Raw genomic sequence first — 27,583 nt, 5'->3', positions numbered from 1 at the left:
TTTTTTTTTTTTGTTGTTGTTGTTGTAAATCTATCTATCACACAGCTTTCACCAATTCAACTTTTTACAGGTGTACAGCTTATTGACAGCAGTTACAGTAATCGGCTGTGCAACCCTACCCTTAATCAATGTGATTTTTCCATCACCGTTAACCATCCCCCTTTCTTCCCTGGTAACCACTAATAAACTTTGGTCTCTATACATTTGCCTGTTCTCATCTTTTTATGTAAGTGAGGTCATACAGTATTTGTCCTTTTGTGATTGACTTATTTCACTCAGCATATTGTCTTCCAGCTCCATCTATATTGTAGCATGTATTAAGACTTCATTTTTCCTACTGGCTGAGTAGTATTCTGTTTACGTATGTACCACATGTTGTTTATCCATTCATCTGTTGATGAGTATTTAGGCTGTTTCTACCTTTTGGCTATTGTGAATAGTGCTCCAATGAATGTTGGTATACCAGTCTTCTTTTTGAGCCTCTGCTTTCAAGTCTTTTGCGTATGTATATACCTAGGAGTGGACTAGAAGAGTCACATGGTAGTTCTATTTTTAGTTTTTTAAGGAACTACCATACTGTTTCCACAATGGCTGTACCATTTTTGCATTCCCATCAGCGATGGTTAAAGATTTCCAGTTTCCCCACATTCTTGCTAACATTAATTATTTTCTTTTTTTTTGATCTTAGCCATCCTAGTGGGAATGAAATGGTATCTCATTGTGGTTTTGATTTGCATCTCTCTGATGACTAATGACGCTGAGCATATTTTCATGTGTCTGGTGGCCATTTGAATATCCTCTTTGGTGAAATGTCTATTCAAGTCCTTTGCCCATTTTATGATTAGGTTGTCTTTTTGTTGTTGTCAAAATTTTATATATATTTTGGTTATTAGATTCTTATTGGATATATGGTTTCCAAAGATATTCTCCCAGTTGGTATCTTGTCTTTTCACTTTTTTGGTAAAGTCTTTGATGAACAAAAGTTTTTAATTTTTTTGAGGTTCCATGTATTTATTTTGTCTTTTGCTGTTTGTGGTTTTGTTATTATATTAGACAATCTATTTTTGAAATTTAGGGCTGACAGTGTTGCCCGTGCTTGTTCTTCTAAGAATTTTATGGTTTTAGTTTGCACATTTAAGGCCTTAATTCATTTGAATTTGTTTTTGTGTATGGTGTGAGGCATGGATCCTGTTTCATTTTTCTGCATGTGAAAATACAATTTTCCCAGCACCATTTATTGAAGAGACTCTTCTTTCTCCATTGAACGAACTTAGCATCCTTGTCTATTTTTACACCAGTACCAGGCTGTTTTTTTTTTTTTTTTTTTTTTACACATATTGTTTTATGACACTGGTTAACAACCCCACAACATGTCAACCCTCTAACTTCTAAACTTTTTTTTTTGGTGAAAATACACATAGCCAAAGATACGCCATTTCAAAAATTTCTACATGCACAGTTCAGTGACATTGACTACGCTCTTCCAATTGTGCTGTTATTCTCACTTAAGATGAAGGCTTACAGAACAAAATAGTTTCTCATTTAACAGTTACTACAAATGTTGCCCTATGACAATGGTTAACAATCTCACAACACATCAACAATATCCTTACCCATCCTTGGGTTCCCTATCATCAGCTTCCTTGTCCCCTTTTGCCTTCTGGCCCTTGTCACTGGACTACTGTACCTCATTAGTCTCATTTGGTTTCACGGGGCTGTCCACTCCCAGGCCGAACGGTGAATCTCGGAGATAACTTCACCACTGAGCTAAAAGGGTGTCTGGGGGCCATACTGTCAGGGTTTCTCCAGTCTCCTTTAGGCCAGTAAATCTGGTCTATTTTTTGTGAGTTAGAATTCTGTTCTACATCCTTCTCCAGCTCTGTCCAGAACCCTCTGTTGTGATCCTGGTCAGAGCAGTCAGTGGTGGTAGCCGGGCACCATCTAGCTGTACTGGACTCAGTCCGGTGGAGGCCTTGGTAGCTGTGGACAATTAGTCCTTTGGACTAATCTTTTCCTTGTATCCTGTTCTCTTCATTCTCTCTTGCTCCCGAAGGGATGAGACCAGTGGAGTATCTTAGATGGCTGCTCACAGGCTTTTAAGACTGCAGACACTACTCACCAAGGTGGAATGTAGAGCATTGCCTTTACAAGCTGTGTTATGCCAATTGAGCTAGATGTTCCCCGAGACCATGAGTACCAGGCTGTTTTGATTACTGTACCTGTATGGTATGTTTTAAAATCAGGAAGTGTGAGTCCTACTTTATTCTTCTCTTTCAGCATTGTTTTAGCTTTTCGGGGCCTCTTGCCATTCCATGTAAAGTTGAGGGTTAGTTTTTCTATTTTTGTAAAGAAGGCTGTTGGAATTTTGATTGGGATTGTATAGAATCTATAGATCACTTTGGGTAGTGTTGACGTCTTAACAATATTAAGTCTTCCAACACAGGAACATGGAACATTTTAGCAGCATTTTTTAGTTTTCCTTCATTTCCCTAGTTAGATTTATTTGTAGGTATTTTATTCTCTTAGATGCTATTGTAAATGGAATTATTTCCCTAATTTCTGTTTCAGATTTTCCCTTGCTGATGTATAGAAACTGAACTGTTTTTTGTTTATTGACCTTGTACCCTACAACTTTGCTAAATTCCTCTATTAGCTCTAGAAGTTTTCTCATGGACTCTTTGGGATTTTCTACATGTAGTATCATATCATATGCGAATAGAGATACTTTTACTTCTTCTTTTCCAATCTGGCTACCTTTTATTTATTATTGCTCTGGCTAGGACTTCTAATACAATATAGGATAGAAGTGGTGAGAGCAGGCACCCTTGTCTTGTTCCTGATTTCAAGGGAAAAGCTCTCAGTCTTTCTCCATTAAGTATAATGTTGATTGTTGGGTTTTCATCAAGAAAGGGTGTTGGATTTTATCAAATGCTTTTTCTGCATCCGTAGAGATGATCACGTGGTTCTTTTCCTTTGTTCGATTGATGTGGTGTATTATGTTGATTGATTTTCTAATGTTGAACCATCCCTGAATTCCTGGAATAAATTCTACTTGGTCATAGTATGTGACTCTTAAAATGTTGTTGGATTCTGTTCACTAGTATTTTATTGAGGATTTTTGCATCTATATTCATAAGAGATACTGGCCTGTAGATTTCTTTTCTTGTAGCTTCTTTGGTTTGAGTATCCGGGTTGTTTTTTTTTTTTCTTCATAGACTGAATTAGGGACTATTCCTTCCTATGTATATTTTGGAAGAGTTTAAGCAGTATTGGCATCTGTTCATTTCTAAATGTTTGGTGGAATTCCACAGAGAAGCCATCTGGTCCAGGACTTTGTTTTATTGGGAGGTTTTTAATCAGTAATTCTATCTCTTCACTTGTTATGAGTCTTTTGAGACTTTCTATTTCCTCTTGAGTCAGTTTGTGTGGTTGTGTGCTTCTAAGAATTTGTCCATTTCATCTAGATTATCCAGTTTGCTGCCATACTGTTCCTCATAATACTCTGTCATAACTCTCTTTATTTCTATTGATCAGTTGTAATGTCCCCTCTTTCTTTCTTTATTTTGGTTATTTGCATCTTTTCTTCGGCAGTCTAGCTAAAAGCTTGTCAATTTTACTGATTTTTTCAAAGAACCAATTTCTGTTTGTTTGATTCTGTTGTTTTTCTGTTTTCTATTTTATTTATTTCTGCTCTGATACTTGTTATTTCCTTTTTTCTGGTAGGTTAGGCTTAGTTTGCTCTTCTCTTTCTAGTTCCTGGAGTTGTTGAGTTAGGCTGTTTATTTGAGATCTTTCTTCTTTTTTCATGTAGGCATTTATTGCTATAAGTTTCCCTTCGAGTACTGCTTTTGCTGCATCCCGTAAGTTTTGATATGTTGTGCTTTCATTTTCATTCAACTCTAATAAATTTGTGATTTCTCTTTTGACTTCTTTCTTGACCCATTGGCAGTTTAATAGTGTGTTTAATTTCTATATGTTTGTGTGTTTTCCAGTGTTTTTTTCTGTTACTGATTTTTTTAGTCAGAAAACCCACATCCTGCAAGCCCCCTTCAGGTCTGGGTGTTGCTCTCCAGTTTTGCCTGAGGTTTCCTTCCCTTCTCCATGGGGGCTGCTTATATATGAGCTGGCATTCAGGGGAAGCACAGGCAGACTTTCCTCTGTTTCAGGAGGATGAAGGGTTGACACTCCCAGAAGGACCTTCAAGAGCTCTGCATTTTTGACTTCAGAGCCTCAGTGGTCCTGTGGTGGTTGGGGGACCAGTCTCCATGTAGATGACTCACCTCCTGATTACACTATAGGGAACCTTCTGTAGAAGTTTGTGTCAGTCCAGAAGCCAACAGTTACCGGTTGTTGGAGGGGTAGTCACACTCCAAAAGGACCCCCTGGGAGGTCTGCCTTGTTGCTATCAGAGCCCGCCCTGTAGTGTATTGGCTGTGGGTGTAGCCTCCTCTCAAGATGCCTGCTTCCTAGCACACAGCAGCCTCAATCAGCATTCCTCAGTGCCGACTGTAAGAGGGAGCAGGCAGACTCAAACTGATCCCCAGGGAGGTCTGTCGGGTTGGTTTCAGAGGCCTGAGCTATGGCATGCACAGGGAGGCAGGTAGAATGTTCACTGGAGCAGACCCACTGCGGGGACCTTCTGTAGCAGATTGTAACAGCCTGGCAACCAGCAATTACCAGATGGGGAGAGGGTGTCACACTCTGGTCAGATCCCCATGGAGGTCTGCCTTGTTATCAGAATCCCCCCAGATAGATTGTCGACTGTGAGTTCAGCCTCCACTCAAGACTCCTGCTTCATAACACACAGCAGCCTTAGTCAGCAATCCCCAGTGCCAACCAGAAGTGGGGGCAGACTAACCCTAACTGACCCCCTGGGAAGTTTGTTCTGTTGGTTTCAGAGGCCAGAGCTATGGGGTGTGCAAGGAGGCAGGTTGATTGCTGACCATGGGAGCAGACTCCACTGCAGGGCCCTTCTGTAGCAGTTTACAGCAGGATTGCACGTGACAGTGTCTGAGCAGAGGAGGGGCTGTCACATTCCAAACAGACCCCCAGGGAAGTCTGCCTTGTTGCTTTCAGAGCCCTCCCTATAGTATGTTGGCTGTGGATGTAGCCTCCATTAAAGATGCCTGCTTCTTAACACTCAGCAGCCTCAGTCAGTAGTCCTCAGCACCCACAAAAAGGAGGGACAGAGAGACCTGAACTGACTCCCCTGGAGGTCTGTCCTATTAGTTTCAGAGGCCTGAGCTGTGGGGTATGCAGGGAGTCCAGTAGAGTGATTAGTGTTGGATCAGACTCCACTGCACAGGCCTTCTGTAGCAATTCACTGTAGGCTTGCATTCAACAGTGTTTAGGTTGGAGAGGTGCTGGCACACTCCAAATGGACTCCCTGGGAGGTTTGCCTTATAGCTATCAGAGACCTCCCTGGAGTATGTTGGCTCTGGGTGTGGCCTGCACTAAAGGTGCCTGCTTCTTGGCACACAGCAGTCTCAGCAGTCCTCAGCATTAACTAAATGGGGGAGCAGACAGATCAGAACTGACTCCCTGGGAGATCTGTCCTTTTGGTTTCAGAAATCTGAGCTCTGGGGTGTTCAGGGAGGCAGGTAGAGTGCTGACTATGAGAGCAGACTCTACTACACGTGCCTTTTGTGGTAATCCGCAGTAGGCTTGCAACTGACTGTCTGGTTGGGAGAGGTGCTGGCACACTCCGAATGGACACCTGGGGAGGTCTACTTTGTTGATTTTAGGACAGAAGCTTGGGGTCCTCTCTTTGTACAGACAGAAGCTGTGGTGGTTAGGGAAGCCACTTCACCAGTTCACAGCAGCTGGCAGCCCACATGGCTGAGAGAGAGGCTGGGATGGTGGGAGAAGCGATTTTCCTACCGTATGCGACTCATTGTTAATTTATTGATTCTTTCCTATCTCTAGTTCCCTGCTGCTTTCCTCCGCTCCCTTGATTCAGAGTCCCTCAAAGCCTAGCAATGTTTCCGTGTTGTATTTTTTTTTTTTTTTTTTTTTGGTACTTGTGGAGGAGGGTTGGAACAGTGGTTTGTTTATGCTGCCATCTTCCTAGAATCCTGCTTTCATTTTTTTATATCAAAATGTTTTAAATTACATACATGACTGAAGTGGAATCTCCAAGAGGATATGCTGTTTTTATCCTATGTCTTTTCACTTGGCTAACTTCTTCTTTGCCTTTAAGACTCATCTTAAGCATTCTCTCCAGGGAATCTTCCCTCTCTCAGCAGCCTAGGTCAGTGTTTTTTCTCAGAGAAACCTGTTTACTTCTGTTACAGCAATTGTCATAAAAATAATAGTAGTGAACATTTATTGAGAGTTTGCTGTGTGGTGGCTTTGTTCTAAGTCCTTTAAGTGAATTATTTCTTTTAATTCTAGCAACACCACCTTGCTGTTAGTACTGTTATTAACATCCTCATTTTAATGATTAGGAAGCAGAGACCTAGAAGGTTGTGACTTGCCCAAAGTCAAGTAAGTAGTGAGTCTAAGGATACAAGTTTGCTCTTAACCACTGTGTTATATGACGTTTTCTCAATTATGTGCTCATCTTTTTCATATTTAAATGTTTTTAATTTCAAAGTGTATCTTACAGTTGATGTAATGTAGTAATATGATTTCGTAAAAGCTATTTTATTATTACTTATTAATTTAGAGTGTGTTGTTACACAATTGGTGGTGCCTGAAAATTAAGAAAATAAACTGTTGGACTGCGTGGATTGTGATTGTTTTCTCAGGAGCTTATGAGCTTTTCCAGAGCAGTGTCTTAATTGTCTTTATTTCTCTAGTGCTTAATAGAGTTCTTGGCACATAGTAGGGGTTCAATAAACATTTAATAGAAAAACTGAAGGCAGGAAAGTGAGGAATCTCTGAAAGCAAACTTCATCTAATTTAATTTTTTGCCCTTTCTCAAATATTTTGAGCATTCCTCCCTTCATTTTTTTTTTTTTTCCCCCTCTCTTCCCCACCTCTTTGCTTAGTCTTTAGTTGTTATTTGGTTAGGACCTTTAGCTGTTAGGTAAAACCCCTGTATTGTTGGGAGTGTCATCTCAGGCTTCCTCCCAGGTCTGTAATTTGCTGGAAGTCTCAGCGGACGCCCTCAGAGGACACGCTCCCTATGCCCCTGCCTCATTTTCAGGAGCCCAAGGATGAGATTTTATTGAGGTTCTAAATAATTTATTTTTCTACTTTGTAGGAAACATGCAGTGAATTCTGACTTTTTGTCCACTCAGTGGTTAATTTTTTTTGTTATCCTATAGTCTTTTCTATACCTTCAACATTCATTTACAGCAAAGAGAGGATATATTTGGGTTCTGTTTTGTTATGAATCTTACAGATTGAAGGGACACATAGAAGGCAGCCCAGGAACTGGAGGATTTTATCAGATCCTATTTCTGTGCTCCCTGTTTAGAACTTTTGAGTGGTGCCATCTAGTTTTCCTTCTGGTACAGTACTAAGGGTTGATTCCATGTAGAGAAGTCTGGTTAAAAAAAATAATAGGATAATTAAAATAAAAATAAACAATATATGAAAAAGTGAATTGTTAAACTATTGCTTACTGATTTGTGATTGTCACAAAATGTGTTAAGAAAGAACAATGGGACAGAACCTTTATGTGATTATTACTATTTTTAATTCGTGAAACATTTATTAAACATTATTAACCACTGGTGACCCAGTACTTAAGAGCTCGGCTGCTAACTAAAAGGTTGGCAGTTCGAATCCCCCAGCCGCTCCTTGGAAACCCTATGGGGCAGTTCTACTCTGTCCTGTCGGGTTGCTGTGAATTGGAATCGACTCAACAACAACGGGTTATGTACCCTGAAATACAGTTCACGCTAGGAGAAATGCATTAGTAAGTTACAATATGAGATGCAAAGTCCTATACAGAAGTATGAATAAAAATCTTGTTTTACATAGGATGGAGTAATCGTGCTGCCTGTGGAATTCAGGGAAGGCTTTGTAGAGAAGGTGACACTTGAGCTAGATTTTAAAAATACATGTAAGAGCTTTCTAAGCAAAGAAAGACAGAATGGATGTATCAGACTGAGGTAATAGCAGTGTAAGAACTGTACGGTTTATAAAACATTTGCATGTATGATATTTCACTTGAACTTCTCTGCAACCCCGAGAGCTGATCGGGCATTGTTTTCCTGATTCAACAGGTGAGGAACTGAGGTCACCTAACTTTTAAGGAGACAAGTTAGGATTGGGACTAAGTTTGGAAAAAAGACTAGAATCCTTTTAATGCTTTTTAAAATTTTCAGTGTATTGTCTGGTGCTGAATCTGGTGACAGTAGCATAAGATAAAAGGAAATACAGTTAAATTAAGGAGGTGTTCCAAATGGAGCTGGTGAAATAGCTAAATAGCTAAACTAAATAGAGGCTTATAAACAGCCATGGATAGGACCTAGCAATCTTAACTGAGATGGGGCTCTGTCAGGCACCGGAGATCACAGAATCTTGTGTTTTAAATAAACTTTTATTTTGCATTAATTTTTACAGAACAGTAACAGAGATGGTACAGAGTTCCCGTCTATCCTTCATCTAGTTTTCTCTGATGTTAACATCTTCCATGTATATTTGTCAAAACTAAGACTATGTTACTATTAACTAAACTTCAGACTATTCAAATTTTACCAAGTTTTACCACTAATCCCCTTTTTTATTTTCCAAGATCCAATCTAGGATACCACATTATACTTAGAAATAAAAATAAAAGGAGAAAAGTCAAATATGAAAAAGTAAAAGATTATATAGCCCAGTAGTTTCACAGATAATTTCTGATGGCCTCTGGGGTTGGAGGGGTTTCAGGCCCTCCACCCTTACTTCAGTTAGAGGAGCTCTGCTTTGATGGGTTTGATTTGATTCCAACTTTCTAAGTTTCATTTGAAGAAAAGAGAGCCTCTTAGTTTTATAGATAAAGAAGTCAGCTGAACCTATAAGAGAATATGTTCTTTGTTCAAGGTTACCCAGCAAGTGAGTTATGGAACAGGGCTAAGTCCTGGTCTTCTGGATTCCTAGGGTAGATTCCTTCTACCTTTTCATGTTCCCTCTACCTCCAAGATTTTCCTTTTCCCTTTCCTTAAGTCTTCCTTTAGGTCAGATATTCATTAGCAGTGGTAGTTTGCTGGCATTTTTATCTCACAATGTACAGTTAGCCAAACTGAGCTTATTTAAGGACCCACATCCACAGGCAAGGTCATCTAGCTGTAAGATCATCTGAAGCTGGAGACATGACAAAAAAATTCAGTGGACCTGGGACCTCAGGGGACCTTAGTGAGATGACTTGGATTATAGCTGAGTCAAGTTACTTTAAGTAGTGTCGGATGTCTCAGAAGATTTATCATCGGCTTGGTTTTAGATATATTCTTCTCTTTACCGTAACTTTTTATATGGATTAATAATGCTAAATGAAAGATGATGCTTCTAATGTCTTCTTTTTGTTTTTCCAGCATTGGATTAAATTGTGCTCTGGGTGCAACTGAGATGAGACCTTTTATTGAAACTATTGGAAAATGTACGACAGCCTATGTGCTTTGTTATCCCAATGCAGGTATGTGTTTCAGAGGGGGCCTCCCATCAGGAAATACAAATGCACAGACATGGGAGAGATATGGTAACAGGTCTTGACTGAAAGAGTCTATTTGCAGGTCTTGGCATATAGATGATGCTCAACAGACATTTTATAAATGAAGGGTATTTGATTTTAGACTAGTGTTTATCTCTAGATTAAAGGAATAGTTGAACCTAGCCTGAAAGTCTTGGAATTGGACCTAGCTTCAAGGAATGACACTTAGTCATATAACTGACCAGAACCTTGCCTTTGGTGACAGTGCTCACCGTGCGGATGTGGCCAAAGAGATGGTTACAAAGAAGAGGCAAGGGAGCCAGTTCTCCTTTCCACTATGTTGGCACAAGAGCAGAAGAAAAATCCTGGGTGTTGTTACTTTTTTTCCTTTCTAAAAGCTAGGATTTCTAGTTTACTATATGTAGAAATTCCTAAGTTATTTGTAGACAAGTCTCAAATCATCCAATTAAATGTTGGTAATCCAGCTGGGTTAACTAGATTTCCTGGTGAATGTCTTTGAGCACTGCTTAGCTACTTGGGGCTAAAACATAATTTTCCAGGCTTCTTTCTCCAAATATATACATTTTAATGGGCAATAGATTTTCTTTCCCACCAGGAGTAAGACAACTGGAAGGGGATAATAAATAAAATAGGAAATTGGATAGTCATACTTGGGAATATTTATTTGAAAGTGGACTGGCTTTTTTTTTTTTTTTTTTAATAGCATATCAGATTCTCATTAGTTCAAAGCATATGTAGTATTCTCCCTCCCACCCGCAAGCAGCTATGTAACAGGAAACAATTTCCATTATAGGAAGGGAGGAGGGTGGAGACTCTTTCTCTTAGAGTAGTGATTCTTTGTTTTCAATTTTTTTTTAATTTTCTTTGTATGATTTTTTGTTTTGTACGTGGCATGTGTTCATTATATAAATATTAAGAATTTATGTTTATTTTTGCAAGTAAATAAATATAATGTAGTAAATTAATAAGTATAATATTTTCCTAACTTTTTCAGTTAGAGCCTTTGCAAATGTGATGTTTATTTGTTAGGGTCGTTTCTAATAGTGGTTGAAATGTACTTTGTTAGGTCTTCCCAATACCTTTGGCGACTATGATGAATCTCCTCACATGATGGCCGTGAACATAAAGGTAGGGATCCTTCTTTCAGTTGAATTCTTAAGAGATAGAGAAATGGGGTTTTAGATTTAGAATACTTAGAAGAAGAATTTCCCCCAAAGAAATCCCAGTGTGTATAAAGCAAATAAAAGTTTAGCTATTCTGAATTAAGATGGTGGAGGCAGGGGTAGGGGCTCGCTGTCAACATCCTTATCCCTTATTGGCACCAGTGGCTGTTGGAAAATTCCTAATGAGATCCAACCCAAACTAACTGAAACTGGCTCTGCTTTGAGACGTTGCTTCCTCTGGGTCCTCCCAAGTGGTAGAGTCTTCCCAGGCTACTGGAGGTGGGGTAGATGTCCTGCTTGCTTCTCATTGCCACCTCCACCATTCTCTCTTTCTCTCATAAACCTCCCCATCTTTAAATCCTAGCTCATCAGACCATACTGCCCCCCACCCCTCCTTATTGCACTCATCCACTAACACTTGGGTCTCTTTTCCTCATTTTTTGAATTATTAGCTCTGACTCACTGATATTCTCTCCTATATGATTTTGGACTTAATTCTTCGGATTTCAGTATCTTAAGCAGATGATCTTTTCAATACCTTGACTTCTCAGTTCCTTGTCTTGCCCTCTCAGTTACCTTGTCCTTTACTCACCAGCCTATGGTGAGACTCTGGACCTTCACCCACAACATGGTAGCCTCCACCACATGTGACTCTTGAGCACTTGAAATGTGGTTAGTGTGACTGAGGAGCTGAATTTTTAATTTTTTGAAATTTTAATTATTTTAAATTTTTAAACTGATACTCGTTTGATTCATTATTTGAAAGTGCGTTATCCAGATCACATTCATTCAGCTCAGCACATGGGTAAAAAAATCTTTAATCTGATCAGTTAGGGAAATAAATCTTCCTTTGCATTTAAAGTAGTATAAAGGATTTCATCTGAACTCTCCTCCACTTTTAACCTTAGATGTAGGGCATGTCAAAACTTTACATTCAGGGTTAAGTATGTTTAGCTCTGTTCTTAATGTCAGCTTAGTTATTCAGGAAAAGTAGATTTTTTTTCTTGCTGAATTGGTAGTGGTAAGTTTAGAGTTCTGATGTTCAGATGGACTCTCTGAAACTTTCTTTTTCTAAATGCAGGACTTTGCTGTGGATGGCTTGGTCAATATAGTTGGTGGATGCTGTGGTACAACACCAGATCATATCAGGTAATAATCACCTCTGAAATACTTTATTATGAAAAATTTCAAAGATAAAAGTAGAAGAATCATAAAATGAACTCCATGTGCCTGTCGCATAGTTTTCATAATTTTTAGCATTTTGCCATTTTTATCTATCTCTAAACTTTTTTTCTCCTGGAATATTTTAAAGCAAATTTATATTATAATATTCCATCTTTAAATACCTGAATAATATTTTAGTGTTCAAGGAGGGAAAGCTTATGTTTCTTGTGGGGACAAATACGTGCTTCCATTAGAGCCTCTCAGGGAAGGAAAAGATGATAATCCTACAAGTGACTTGAGATCAAGAGAAGTGTTTTTGCTTTGTCTGGCACACAGTCAGAGCTTAATAAATGTGTTCGGGTGAGTGTTTGAAGGAAGCATGAAATAAGAACATGTTTAAGTATGTGTTTAATTCCTTTTGACTTTGTACCTTACAGGAGGGTTGGAATTCAACAGAGTAGATCTTATTTTGTATTTTTTTCCCTAGAGCGACGGAAGGCCAGATTTTGAGCTAGTTGCGTCACTGTTTTGTTTTTATACACATAAAAAATGACAGTATTGAATTACCGAAGATTTTACTACTTTTAACTTCTGTAATAGGCTCTTAACAAATATGATTTTTTTTAATATTTAGAAAATAATATTTGAAAGCTACCACTAGTTGAATATAGCTTGTCTTTGGATCACAGCTGATCTCTCTTTGTTAAGGTTATTTCCTCCCTTTTTGAAAGAGGAATTGCTTTGAAAATGTCTGTCTATACATTATATATATTATATATATATGTATGTATGCATATATACGTATTTGTATACACACACACATACTGTTTTTACTTTTGACATCCACATACTAATTTGAGGGCAGTAGAGTGCGCAGTTCTTACTGGTCCGGATAAATCTAGTAGAGTAGCTAGTTATTTCTGGTTGGTCAAAGACGTAATTGATCAAAGCTGATAAACTGAAGGAGAGTATGAATAACTAAAACAAAACCAATTTTTAGGAATAATTATTTTGAAATTTTAGTGCTAGTCCTACGTCCCTCCCTACTATTTGTTGCTATGTTTAGAAAAAAGAGACCTACAGGACTTAAAACTCTCCACTGCTGGCACCTCCTCTCCCACTTGTTCCTCCTTTTCAAAGCTGAAGCAGACTTTTTTTTTTTTTTTTAAATACTATTGAATAAGAAGCAAGTACGTATTTCATGTGTGGATTTTGCAGAGTAAGGGGCATCTCTGGGTTTGGGATAGCAGGGAGGAGGTTTACTATTTGCATTTGCGCAAACCACCGTATCTCTTAAGTTCAAGTCTGAGTGCAAAAACTGGTACAGTTTACAGCAGACTGGGCAGATCCATAAAAGTTAAAGTATATAGATTAATTTTCTGCATTACTGGGAAAACTAAAAGGCATAATTATTGCTGCACATTTGGAACCAGGTATACAATTATTTGTATAATTTTGTCAAACAGACTTAATTTCATAGCTGGAAATTAGTTTAATTAAATTTATTTTCTTCTGTGTTAATGGATATAGTGTTTTCTCTTTCAACTCAGGGAAATTGCTGAAGCTGTGAAAAATTGTAAGCCTAGGGTTCCACCTGCCACTGTTTTTGAAGGGCATATGTTACTGTCTGGTAAGTCATAAAGACACGGTTTTTATATTTCAGAAACCATTTGTAGAATTATTTAGGGTGTTTAGTCTAAGTGTTAGTGATTTGGTGCCAAGCAACTTGTTTATTCAGTCAAAGAAGAATACACATTTTTTCTCGTCACTTAAATGAATTCTAGTAAAGAATGCTTTGTTTTTCTCAAGGTGGGAGGGGAATGAAGGTACGCAGGCCTTTGGCCAGGTGAGAAATAGAACTCACGTGGTCTTGTCTCTGTCATGTACTGCTTTGAAAACATTGGCCACAGCCTAACAGTTTAATTGTCAAGTTTGCTACAGTTATTGAGAATCCCACACTGCCAAGGCCCCATGTTTTGTAATGGCAGCAGCTTCTTCCTAGAAAAATTTGTTTACTTCCAAAATATTGTTGTGATCTTGTATTTGTCATGTGTCTAGGGCTTCACAAAGAGTCGTAGTATTTATTTTTCTGTTTGGCTCCCAACAACCCTGAGATGTAGGCTGCCACACTTTTTCAGTATGAGTTTTGGTGCTCAACTAAGGAACATTAATAGAGTAGTTGATCATACTCACTGTTAGAAAAATAACTTCTAAAGTTTATAATTTTGCTTCAATACTTTAATGAAATATTCCTAGATGGTATCTTTAAGCAAAAAAAAAAAAAAAATGTATGAACAGATTCTTGGAGAACTTGCAAATAACATGGAGAGTTGTGTGCTCTAATAACTTAGAAATTTACCATTGTTCTAAACTAAAAGTGTCTTATGTTAGCCTAAGAGAAGTGAAATAAAATGCAGGTGACAGCAAAAGTAATAGCTACTTTTCTCACTCAGAACATATTGTGTTAAATGATTCTCAGTGAGTGAGTGTGAAGTTGGGTTAGAAAACATACCGCTCCAGGCTAGCCTTTTCTGTTTACACTCCAGAAGGGTTCTGAGTAGGAGAAGTAGGATTTATGATTGCCTCCCAACCCCAGGAGAAAGTGACCTTCATCAGAGAGCGGTGAGAGGCGTGGCAGGAAAGTTTTTTTTTTTCCCTAAAGCTCAAAGTTGTGCATTGACTTCAGCCCAGGACTAATGATTAAAATACTCAATCTTTACAAAAATTGAAACAAGTAGAGAGCCATTTAGATGTGAAGTTTTTAAAGAATTTTTATGTAAGAATGAAAGAATCCTTTTTTTTTTAAATTTGAATTTCATGTGCTATTTCTGCTTGCTTTGAAAATCACCTTCGATCACATTTTAAAAGAGTGACATCAAACATGCTCTTTTAAATTGTTCTTTTATAAATTGCCAACTTGAGAGAAATATAGTTTTTATATCAGATACTTCCCATTCGTAATAGATGAGAAGTGTTTTGTGTGCAGTGCTTTTAGGAACATCACTTAGGAACTCTTTAGCATTTAAACGATGCCATCCTTGCTTATCTTTCCTATGAACCTCAGGGTCTGACTAAGGACAGGGATACCCTGAGACTAGTTTGGAAGGACAGGGCCACGAGGAACATTACCAAAGGAAAAGGAAATCCTGGAAAGTGAGTCTTTTCAGTCATTGAACACATGGCCTGGGATAGTGTTTTATCATTATTTTATAATAAAATTTTTATATAGCAATATAATTTATTTTACAGTGAAACCTATGAGAGCTGGAACTCAATGGCATTGTGTTGTTTTTCTGGGTCTCACAAGTTTTCTGCCTTTGACAGGGTGTGGTCTTGCCATTTTTCTATTATTCGTTTTAGTGGAAAATATTTTAGTTTTCCTTCTCTGACAAGTTTCCACCTTACCCAGGTTCTGGCTTTTGCAGGTTTTACTGTATAATAAAAAGTTATTAATTATCTCTTTCTCCTTTCTGTTTCTTCCTCAACCGATGGCTCTGGCAAAGGACTCAAAAGCCATTCTCATTTATTAACAACCACTGTGATTACTAGTGCTTATTTTATACTTATCAACATTATCTAGTTTCATTTTTACAATAACATCATGAGGTAGGTTCTTTTATAGCTGGGCAGGGATTTGAACCTATGGCTGGCTGTCTTCAAAGCCTGACTGTAACCATTTAGCCAGACTGCCTCTCCTAATATTTTAAATGTGATGAGTAAAGCAAAAACATGTGAGGGCCTTTTCTGTAGTGATACTTTACATTGTATTGCTTTTTACCTTACTGTAATGTGTCCACATTTATTACCAGATATTTACCCCAAATTGGCCTATGACCGGGGAGCTGTTATTACCCCTTGCCAAATAAGGAAGTGGGTGCAAAAAGCCCAAGTGACTTGTCTAGAGTCAGCTCACTAGTGGCAGAACTGCCACAGTAGCTCCTATCTCCCAGGTCCCAGCCTGCATCCTTCCTTGTGACCCTATTCAGCCCTGCATATGTGTCCAGCTGGTATGGATGGGTTCTTACACTCTTGAACAAAGAGATGAGGTAAAGCTCTAAACACTTTTTTTTAGGATTAAGAAAGCTTGCTCTCTTTAGTTTTAATCAGTGTCTGAGGAGAGAGCTGTGGAGCAATCCTGTTTTGATTCTAACTTTCTTCATGGCTTTGCTCCAGACTCTCTTAAATAGGAATATGGTAATTTTTCCTTGGATCTCAGAGGTGGTAGGATTCAGTCCTTTAGGGAAATTTGCAAGATAAAACCCTGAAGTAGTCTTCTTGGGAGAATTCTAGTTGTACATGTAGCTGCAACCAATAGCCTCCTGTGACCTTTGAATATCCCTGGGGGAGAAGGCAGTGGTCCTGGGTTTCCCTCTGGTCAGATGGGCTATGGCACACTAACTTCTTTCTCATGAAAACATTTGTTTTCTGTCTGTCTCATGTCATCCATATGCATTTTCAGAAATTTTTCAAAATGCTTCTCCTTTTAAGGTCTAGAGCCCTTCAGGATTGGAGCGTACACCAACTTTGTTAACATTGGAGAGCGCTGTAACGTTGCAGGATCAAGGAAGTTTGCTAAACTCATCATGGCAGGAAACTATGAAGTGAGCATCTTAATAAGACCACTGAGGCATCCGCCCTATCTTTGGCTAGACAGCATGTAAATGAAACAGTGTTGCCTTTGATGGTGTTATTAGCAGAGCTGCTGGGAAGTGTGAGAAGAACGGTGGTAAAGTGTACTCACAGCAAGCTGGGCCGGTGGGAGGGTGAGGCTTAGAAAAATCGAAGCTGCCGTTGTCAGTATTTCTCAAAAAGTACTGTTTCAGCTTATAAAGTGGGATGAGATGGGAGGGATCCAGGTTCTAGCTATTAATTGTGAAGTGAGCTTAAAAATTTGAGAATATCCTTCATTTTGGCTTTGCACAAATCGTTTTAAGGAAAAGGAAAGCCAAGAAAATTGCTGCTCAATTCCTCATGACCACATCAAATGCCAGCTGTTGTTGGTATTATTGAACCTGTTAGTTGGCTAAAATACCAAAAAACCTAACCAAACCCACTGCTGTTGAGTTGGTTCTGATTCACAGTGATCCTATAGGACAGAGTAGAACTGCCCCATAGGGTTTCCAAGGCTGTAAATTTTATGGAAGCAGACTGCCACATCTTCCTCCTGCAGAATGGCTAGTGGGTTTGAATGGCCGACCTTTTGGTTAGCAGCTGAGCATTTTAACCACTGCACTACTAGGACTCCTTTAGGCTAAAATAAGCAAACAGAAACAAAGGAAAGCAAGAAGCCCTTGGTTTGGAAAGGTCACATGATAGCATTAGCCATTGTGTTTTTAAGCTTGGTCACTGTGGGTGAGCCAAATTTAATCCAAACAGTGCCTACCCTGAACATCCAGATAGGCAAACATGAAGTTAAAAATAGAGAAATTTGGTCTAGACTTTAATGATATTTGTGATATCCTCAAACTGAACTCACTTTATAAGGTTTTGTACTCTTTAGGAATTAGGTCTTCCGGACACCAGTACTAAAGCAGACTTAGTTTTAATCACAAGGAAAAGTTCCACTTATCATCCTTTATGGCCTGCTGCTTATTATTTCATGGCATCTCCCAGAGGTGTGTCTTCCTTCTCAGTCCCTCTGCTGTCACGTTATTAGAACCTGCTATGGTTGTAGGCTCCTGACCTGTTTCCCTGTCAGTCCTCGTCCCTTTTGTTCCTGCTCCTGCTCAGTGCTACCATATATTTCCATCATGGTGCCCTACCATTCAGCAGCTGTCATGGGGTGGCGTTTTTATTTATTTATTTATTTCATATAAGATAAAATCCAAATGGCTTAGCCCATCATTCCGTTCTCTTTACTTAGGCACCAGACTGCCTTCCCATCCTAATCTGCTTTCTGATTATTCTAGGAGGCTTCCTTCTGCCTCTATGCCTTTGTGCATGTGTGCCCCTTCTGAAATACTAATGCCGCTTTATAGTTGTAGATATTGTTGTTGGGTGCCCTTGAGTCAGTTTCAACTGATAGTGACCCCACGTGACAGAGTAGAACTGCTCTTGGCTGTAATCCTTACAGGAACAGATTGCTAGGCCTTTCTCCCGCAGAGCTGCTGTGTGGGTTCGAACTGCCAACCTTTTGGTTAACAGCTGAGCACTTAATCATTGCACCAGTAAGCCTCTTTCATAGCTGTAGAGGCTTCTTCAATTTGCAATGTAAACACTTTTGTTTCTTATGACCATTATGGTGTCCCTTTCAGTTCTAAGATTCGATGTATTTAACAGAAAGAGCAGAGGGCATTTTAAGCAGAAGCAGAAGGTGGGAATAATAATGTTTAACATTTATTGCCCCATGCTCCTGTCAGTTTGTTGTACTGTGATGGCTTGTGTGTTGCTGTGATGCTGGAAGCTATGCCACCTGTATTTCAAATGTCAGCAGGGTCACCCATGGTAGACAGCTTCCAGACTAAGACAGACTAGGAAGAAGGAACTGGTGGTATACTTCTGAAAAATTGGCCAGTGAAAACCTTATGAGTAGCGGCAGAACATTGTCTGATATAGTGCTGGAAGATGAGCCCTCAGGTTGGAAGGAACTTAAAATATGACTGGGAAAGAGCTGTCTCCTCAAAGTAGAGTCAACCTTAATGACAAGGATGGAGTAGAGCTTTCAGGACCTTTATTTGCTGATGTGGTACTATTCAAAATGAGAAGAAACAGCTGTAAACATCCAGTAATAATGGGAAAATGGAAAGTAAGAAGTATGAATCTAGGAAAATTGAAAGTTGTCAAAAATGAAATGGAATGCATAAACATGGATATCCTAGGCATTAGTGAACTGAAATAGACTGGTATTGGCCATTTGGAATCAGACACTCATGTGGTCTACTATGTCAGGAATGACAACTTGAAGAGGAATGACATTGCATTTGTTGTCAAAAAGAACATTTCAAGATCTATCCTGAAGTACAATGCTGTCAGTAATAGGATAATATCCATATGCCTACAAGGAAGACCAGTTAATATGACTATTAATTATTCAAATTTATGTACCAACCACTAATGCCAAAGATGAGGAAACTGAAGATTTTTACCAATTTCTGCAGTTTGAAATTGATCAAACATGTAATCAGGAGGCGTTGATAATCACTGGTGATTGAAATGCAAAAGTTAGAAACAAAAAAGAAGGATTTGTAGTTGGAAAATACGGCCTTGGTGATAGAAACAACTCTGGGGATCGCATGATAAAATTTTGTAAGAACAATGGCTTATTCATTGCAAATACCTTTTTTCAACAACATAAATGGTGACTATACACATGGACCTCACTGGATGGAACACACAGGAATCAAATCTACTATATCTGTGGAAAGAGATGATGGAAAAGTTCAATATCATCATTCAGAATAAGGCTGGGGCCAATTGCAGAACATACCATCAATTGTTCATATGTAAGTTCAGGTTGAAGCTGAAGAAAATTAAAACAAGTCCATAGGAACCAAAATACGATCTTGAGTATATCCCACCTGAATTTAGACACCATCTCAAGGATAGATTTGACACGTCGAACACTAATGACTGAAGACCTGATGAGTTGTGGAGTGACATCAGGGATATCACACATGAAGAAAGCAAGAGGTCATTAAAAAGACAGGAAAGAAAGAAAAGCCCAAAATGGATATCAGAAGAGACTGAAACTTGCTGTTGAACATAGAGTAGCTAAAGCAAATGGAAGAAATGATGAAGTAAAAGAGCTGAACAGGAGATTTCAAAGGGTGGCTCGAGAAGACAAAGTATTATAATGAAATGTTTCAAGATTTGGAGTTAGAAAACGAAATGGGAAGAACATGTTCCGCATTTCTCAAGCTGAAAGAACTGAAGAAAAAATTCAGTCCTTGAGCTGCAATTTTGAAGGAGTCTATGAACAAAATATTGAACGACGTGAGAAGAGTCGAAAGAAGATGGAAGGAATGATACAGAGTCTCTGTACCAAAAAGAATCGGTCGATGTTCAGCCATTTGAGGAGGTAGCACATGATCAAGAACCATTGGTTTTGAAAGAAGAAGTCCAACCTGCACTGAAGGCTTTGGCGAAAAACAAGGCTCCAGAAATTGATGGAATACCAACTGAAATGTTTCAACAAATGGATGCAGTGTTGGAGGTGCTCACTCATCTGTGCTAAGAATTTTGGAAGACAGCTACCTGGCCAACCGACTGGAAGAGAACCATACTTGTGCCCATTTCAAAGAGATGTGATCCAACAGAATGTAGAAATTATCGAACAATTATCATTAAAATCATACGCAAGTAAAATTTTGCTAAAGATGATTCAGAAACGGTTGCAGCAGCACATTGACAGGGAACTGCCATAAATTCAAGCCGGATTCAGAATAGGACGTGGAACGAGGGATATCATTGCTGATGTCAGATGGATCATGGCTGAAAGCAGAGAATACCAGAATGATGTTTACCTGTGTTCATTGACTATGCAAAGGCATTCCACTGTGTAGATAATAATAAATTATGGATAACATTTCAAAGAATGGAAATTCCAGAACACTTAATTGCACTCATGCAGAACTGATTCAAACAGAACAAGGGGATACTGCATGGTTTAAAATGAGGAAAGGTGTGTGTCAGGGGTGTGTTTTCTCACCATACTTATTCAGTCTGTATGCTGAACAAATAATCCGAGATCTGGACTGTATGGTGAAGAATGTGGCATCAGGATTTGTGGAAGACTCATTAACAACCTGCGTTATGCAGATGATACAACCTTACTTGCTGAAAGTGAAGAGGACTTGAAGCACTTACTGATGAAAATCAAAGACCACAGCCTTCAGTATGGATTGCACCTCAACATAAAGAAAACAAAAATCCTCACAACTGGATAAATGGAGAAAATATTGAAATTATTAAGGATTTCATTTTACTTGGATCCACAGTCAATGCCCATGGAAGCAGCAGTCAAGAAATCAAAAGATGAATTGCATTGGGCAAATCTGCTGCAAAAAACCTCTTTAAAGTTGAAAAGCAAAGATGTAACTTTGAGAACTAAGGTGTGCCTGACCTAAACCATGGTGTTTTCAGTTACCTCATATTCATGCGAAAGCTGGATAGTGAATAAGGAAGACCGAAGAAGAATTGATGCATTTGAATTGTGGTATTGGTGAAGAATATGGAATATACCATGGACTGCCAGAAGTACGAGTAAGTCTGTCTTGGAAGAAGTACAGCCATAGTGCTCCTTGGAAGCGATGGCAAGACTTCGTCTCTCTTTCTTCAGAAATGTTATCAAGAGGGACCAGTCCCTGGAGAAGGACATCATGCTTCGTAAAGTAAAGGGTCAATGAAGAAGAGGAAGACCCTCAGTGAGATACATTGACACAGCGGCTGCAATGATGGGCTCAAACATAGCAACGATTGTGAGGATGACACAGGACCAGGCATTGTTTTGGTCTGTTGTTCATAGGGTGGTTATGAGTCTGAACTGACTCAGTGTCACCTAACAACAACTAAAAAGAACACTACCGTTTATTGAGGTCTTCCCATATGCCAGACACTGTACTCAGTGCTTTACATCATTACTCATGTAATCTTTTCAGTGCCGTGAGATAGGTAATATTATACATTTTACAGTTGTGGAAATGGAGGCCTGGGGAGGTCAAATCGCTCACCCACTGTTTCACAGCAAGTAAGTGGTGGAACCTAAGTCTAACAAACGTATGCCCTTAGCCATTCTGCTCTCTCTGCCTAGTAGAAACAGTGGGGGGGAGGCAGTAGACACAGGTTGGGGATAGGTAGGAATGACTCATTAGGTTCTAGTTTTCTGTGACTTAGTGATCCCTCAGGCTCTGTAGAAGGAGCACTGCCCTGAAAAAAATGTTCTAGTTCTGCTTATTTGCATAGGTCCCACATCAGTAAACAAGTCACTTCATCTCTCTGAGACTGTCTGAGAAGGGTGGGCTTCCAAGAGTCCTTCTAACACTGTTATTCTGTAAAACAGACAGGTCAGGTATTGGCATCTCTGTTTTACAAGTCTTTTGACTTGTCCAACCTGTTGCTTACTATCTCCTCTCTGCTCCCACCAGTCCGTCCCCCAGTGGTCGTCATTTAGCTTTCTCTGTTTCAGTCCCCAGAGACCTTTTCCTTTCCTTAAGGCTTGTATGATGTTTGGCATTTGACTCATACATTGTGTGGCAGTGCTGAATAGTTTTTTGTATGACTATGTCATGTTCCCCCAACTAACCCTTCAAGAACAGGCTTATGATTTAGACTTCTTTTAATTTTTTTTGTAGTATTTAACACACTGCTGATAGTGGAAAACATTTTTGAATTTGTTGAATTTCATTGTAATCCTTTTTCACTGTCTAACCTTGGGTCACCAAAAGTGGTATTTCCTTTAGCATTTGCCAGAGGGTCTCGTGCCTGTTCCATCACAATGACTGCTGCACACTTCTGTTTGGTTTTCTTGGACTATGAAAGTATTAGGACTACTGACATCTTCTATTGATTTCATTTTTGCTATTTCATTACACTGTGGAGTGTACAGTGAAGACTTAGAAAAGGTCTCTGCTGTACCACTCAGTTAGAAAGCATTATTGAACATGCATGTTGTGCCCAGCACTGTTCAGAGGACAGTGGGAGATACATAAGAACTTTCTTGACTTCCAAAAACTTAAAATCTACTTGCAGGAATAAACTAATACTCATGAAATTACAAGGAAATGATAATGTAATAAACCATGGGATAATGATTATAATTGCTGTAGGAGTTTAGAGGCAGCAGATCATTGTGGAATGGGCATTTATTCCAAAATGTATTCTATGGGATCCTGGTCCTACAAGATATTTTTTAAATGGCCGTAAGAGGGAAATGCAGCATATTATATCCTGTTCTTGGAGGGGTATATTTTTTATATACGTATGTATATGTATATATATACATATATTTATGTTATATTAATGTTATATTAATTATAGCATTAATAATGTATTAATGTATATACATATAATTATATTATTTATAGCATTTGAAAAGCCTTCCAGAATAAAAACCTGTAGAAATTAATTTCAACTCACGTTTCTTTTCATATAACTCCTGTTAAGAGCCTGCAGTGAACACTTCGCATGTTTTATGTCTTAACAAACTCTAGAGTTACATGAGTTTGGGGTGATTTCCCTAAGGACCTTTCTTGGAGGAGATTGTACTTGAGCTGGGCCTTAAACAAGGTGGAAGGGAAGGGGAATGCATTTCAAGCAGAGGAGACAACATGATCAATGGCACAGAGGTGGAAGTGGGCAGGGGTGTTACAGAAATCATTAGGAGCTAGGCTTGGCTGGGTGGAGATCCCAGCAGGGAAGGAGTAGGATGTCCAGCTGGAGAAGAAGATTGGGCCAGGTCACAGAGGCCCTTGAATGGCAGGCTGAGGAGTTTAGATTCTTTGTGGTCAGAAAACAGCCTTGTTGGATTCTGAATAGTGAAATGATGGGATGGATGAGATGTTTAAGAAAGGTTAATCTGTGATGACTAATGGGAAGAGAGAAGGCCCAGAGTCAGGGAGCCTTGCTATGAGGTTACTGTAGGATTTTAGTATGGGATATGGGGAACCAGGGCAAACGGTGAAGGCAATGGAAAAAGGAAAGTTGTAAATTCAAGAGGTTCCCCATGGGAAAAATGAGCAGGGCTTGATAACGATCTACACATAAGAGTTGAAGAGTAAAGGAAGAACCAAAATGACTCTAAGGTTATAAAATGTAGATTTCCGTTTTTTAAAAATATATAAATGATGATCTAGACTTTGTAGTTTTGAAATATAGACACTAATTTTCTCTTTTAAGACTTTAGTAAGTCTATCATAATTTCAGAGGACTTCTGAGGATAACAAGGGATTGCTTTTTCTAGTCACCCTGTCCTAATACTTCTTCCTCTTCCATCGCTGTCAGGAAGCACTGAGTGTTGCCAAAGTGCAGGTGGAAATGGGAGCCCAGGTGCTGGATATCAACATGGATGAAGGCATGCTAGACGGCCCAAGTGCAATGACCAGATTTTGCAACTTCATTGCTTCCGAGCCAGACATTGCCAAGGTTGTACAAAGTTTATGTCCATCAAGGGAATTTACATGTCTTGCTCTGTCACTCATTTCACTTTTTCAGTTGCCCCATTGATCTGTTAACTCATAAACTGGTTTTCTGTTTTCCTACATTAGTTTCTGATTGTCAGCTTTCTTGATTAATAGTAGTCTTTTTAATGTAAGGAGTCCCTGGGTGATGTAAACATTTAAGTTGCTCGGCTGCTAACCAAAAGGTTGGTGGTCTGAATCCACTCAGGGACTCCTCAGAAGAAAGTCCTGCTCATCAACTTCCAAAAGAGCAGAGCCATTGAAAACCCTGTGGATTGCAGTTCTACTCTGAAACACATGGCGTCACCATGAGTCAGAATCAACTTGATGGCTACTGGTTTATCAACCAGACTTTGGAGAGGGTTGTTGTAACTTCAGCTTAGCTGTTTCCAGGGCTTCTATGATTGGTCACAAGAATTGACTGAGCATCATCTGATATCTGGGGAGACTAAGAATCCACTTTTTACATCTCTGGAGGATATACTTACCTGTTCATACCAAATCATTGGTTTCATCCCTGTCATACTCAGAGGAACTCAGTCAATTCTTCCTTATTGCAGGCCAAGAAACTTTTTGAGGCTTATCAGTTAAGACAAAAATATAAAACAACATTAAATCAAGTTATTATGTCAACTTTTACCTTTGTACTTAAAAAGATGAAAGTTTATTTCAGTGTTACTCCTTTTTAAATTTTTAGGTGAGTCCTAAAATTTTTAAAAATGTCTCTTCATTTCTCTGTTGTTAAATGTGTGATGAGAAGTTATTTTTCAAATCTTTCTTCTTCTTTTTTCAAGACACTTCCCAGTGCTTTAAGCATTGCATTTTTCAGGTAGAATTGATGGTTTTTTTAAATTAGACTTCCAACAGTTGCTTAAGTTAGAAGTCTGTGGTAAGCCCTGAGTTACAGTAACCCATTGTTCATTTGTGTCTTAAAAACATGTTACTGAAAAGTCTCATTGCTTCTTTGCAAGTAAATATTTTCAGAAATTAAGATTCAAAGAAGTGACTTGTTCAAGGTCAGTTGAAATCAAGTGGAGCCAGTTGTTTATTTCAGCTGACATAGTGGAAAGAGGGCTGGCCGGGAATTGGAAAACTTGGGTTGTTGTCCCAGGCAAGTCAGTTAACTATTGACCCTCAGTTTCCTTCCTCATCTCTAAAATGGGAATAATCATGCCTGCTTTGCCTGATTTGTGAATTATAAAGGTAAATGAGTGACTGTATATGAAAGTACACTGTGAAGGACCCTATATAGTTTAAGACATTATTACTTAGTGCTCTGATTATTAAAATACATGTTTCTTTCTCGTCCTTCCTGGTTTTGTCCTACTACCAAAATTTAGTAGGAGGCTAAATTTTGACCAGCTGGGGTAGAGCATACATATGTGTGCTCTTAGCAGTAGGGTTTGGGCACTAAACTGTCAGCAAACTCTTTAAAGTATTGACCTGGTACTGTCATTGTGTTTAATGCTGTTCTTAGCAAACCTCTCATTACTAGCACAATAAGAAAAAGCAAAAAACCAGTAGATTCCTTGTTCTTTTCTTTGCTTTCCTTTGGAGGTGTGCCTGAAGGCCTAAGAGATTGGAAGCTCAAAGAAGATCTGACTACTCATTCTTCAGTCATCCGTTGAAATGCTTCTTGCCCTGGGAAGCTTTCCTTAAATTCTCCGTCCCCATCCCCTGCTTCCATGTACTGGGTTTTGTTGTTAGCTGCTGTCAAGTCAGCCCGACTCCTGGCGACTCCATGCACAACTGACAGAAACACTGCCCAGTCATGTGCCATCCCCTGGATCAGTTGCCAGTTGGACTGTTGTGATCCATAGGCTGATTTTCAGAAATAGATTGCCAGACCTTTCTTCCTAGTCCATCTTGGTCTGGAAGCTCCACTGAAACCTGTCAGCATTATAGCAGTCAGATGGTGGCTGTGCTTGAGGTGCATTAGCTGAGTCTGGTGCCCCTGAAATACGCTTTCATGGCTGTCTGTGCCTCTGTTGTGCTCTAGCACTTACCACACTTTACATCATTATGTGTTTAATTATTGATCTCTATGAGCTCAGTGAAGCCAAGCTCCTGTTTGCCTACCAATGTCTAACATGGGGCCCAAGACGTGGTAGCACTTAATTATTCATTGAATGACTCAATTAAATAATGGCGGCTAGATCAGCTGGCCGTTTCATTTCTCTACAACAATCTAATGCTTTCACCTTTACCTCTGATGACTTTTACCTTTCCTGGAACAGAGCCTTGAATGGAGAAGATTCAAAAGGAAACTGTTCTCATCTGCACGCTTCAGTTTTGTCCTTTACTCAATTGTAGGCATTTGTTGAATATTGAACTACTTTTCCTTTCTAATACTAAAACTCATATATATATGTATATATATGTGTGTGTGTGTGTATATATATATATATAAGTCCAGGACTTGATTTTCTAAAGGGAAGATTGAATAACTTGGCTGGACGGGCATGAGGCTAAAACATTAATCTCAGAGTCAGATCACAGATACCTGAATTCTGTTTAAGGTATTTGCCTCAGGGCTTAGGCAGTGCAAAGGGTAAACTACTAGTGAAGCCAGTGAACTGTCCTGGTTGATTCTATTCTGATATTTAGCTCTAATCTTTGAGCTGTAAATTCTCAGCCCATGCATGGGGTCTGTGGTAAGATGGAAATTACTCCTGCCGATTTTTGGCTTTAAGAACAAGTACACTTAAACCCTATCTCCGTCACACTACTACTATTTGTTTATTGTTTCCTAAAGAAGGATTAGGAATATTTAGGGGCCCTTGAAGGGAATTCATGGTGACTATGGCCTTCCAGTGACTTTCTGGCCCTTCTGCTCTTAGGTGCCCCTGTGCATCGACTCTTCCAATTTTGCTGTGATTGAAGCTGGGTTAAAGTGCTGCCAAGGAAAGTGCATTGTCAATAGCATTAGTCTGAAGGAGGGAGAGGATGACTTCTTGGAAAAGGCCAGCAAGATTAAGAAATATGGAGCTGCTGTGGTGGTCATGGCTTTTGATGAAGAAGGCCAGGTGAGTGATTGTATGTATTTTTTTGTTTGTTTGGCATAGCTCTGTTGTGCTTGCATAGCTTAGAGCAGTGGATAAGATATATAATAAAGCCTTTACATCAATGGTTGTTGTTGTTAGGTGCTGTGGAGTCAGTTCTGACTCATAGCAACCCTTTGTACAACAGAACGAAACACTGCCAAGTCCTGAGCCATCCTCACAATCATGGTTATGCTTGAGCCCATTGTTGCAGCCACTGTGTCAATCCATCTCGTTGAGGGTCTTCTTCTTTTTCGCTGACCATCTACTTTACCAAGCATGATGTCGTTCTGCAGGGACTGGCCCTTCCTGATAACATGTCCAAAGGTAGAATTATTCAATAAATGTTATTGGGATAATTGGCTATCCGTTTGGAAGAAAATAAAGTTAGAGCCCCATCTCTCACCATACACTAAAAGTCTACATCGATCAAAGATCTGAAAAAAAAATTCCTTTTTTTTTTAGAATTATTCAATAAATGTTATTGGGATAATTGGC

At 39.1% G+C, this 27,583-nt stretch overlaps 1 protein-coding gene across 5 annotated transcripts in view; it reads left to right on the top strand.

The window, feature by feature from the left end:
- The window catches only part of MTR (5-methyltetrahydrofolate-homocysteine methyltransferase), a 121,813-nt gene that overhangs the window by 34,504 nt on the left and 59,726 nt on the right, over positions 1 to 27,583 (top strand). For 4 of the 5 annotated variants that reach the window (XM_023727987.1, XM_004372790.3, XM_023727986.1 and 1 more), the window contains exons 9-15: positions 9,468 to 9,568; positions 10,671 to 10,732; positions 11,849 to 11,916; positions 13,482 to 13,561; positions 16,420 to 16,532; positions 23,869 to 24,009; positions 26,885 to 27,070. In XM_023727987.1, coding sequence (XP_023583755.1) covers positions 9,468 to 9,568; positions 10,671 to 10,732; positions 11,849 to 11,916; positions 13,482 to 13,561; positions 16,420 to 16,532; positions 23,869 to 24,009; positions 26,885 to 27,070 — 751 coding nt within the window. The remainder of the gene's footprint in view (positions 1 to 9,467; positions 9,569 to 10,670; positions 10,733 to 11,848; positions 11,917 to 13,481; positions 13,562 to 16,419; positions 16,533 to 23,868; positions 24,010 to 26,884; positions 27,071 to 27,583) is intronic. The other variant, XM_012554505.2, reaches the window with a different exon arrangement.

The sequence above is a fragment of the Trichechus manatus genome, unplaced genomic scaffold (genome assembly GCF_000243295.1).
Source record: "Trichechus manatus latirostris isolate Lorelei unplaced genomic scaffold, TriManLat1.0 scaffold00021, whole genome shotgun sequence".
NCBI lineage: Eukaryota > Metazoa > Chordata > Mammalia > Sirenia > Trichechidae > Trichechus > Trichechus manatus.
This window is presented reverse-complemented; position numbering and strand designations above follow the sequence as displayed.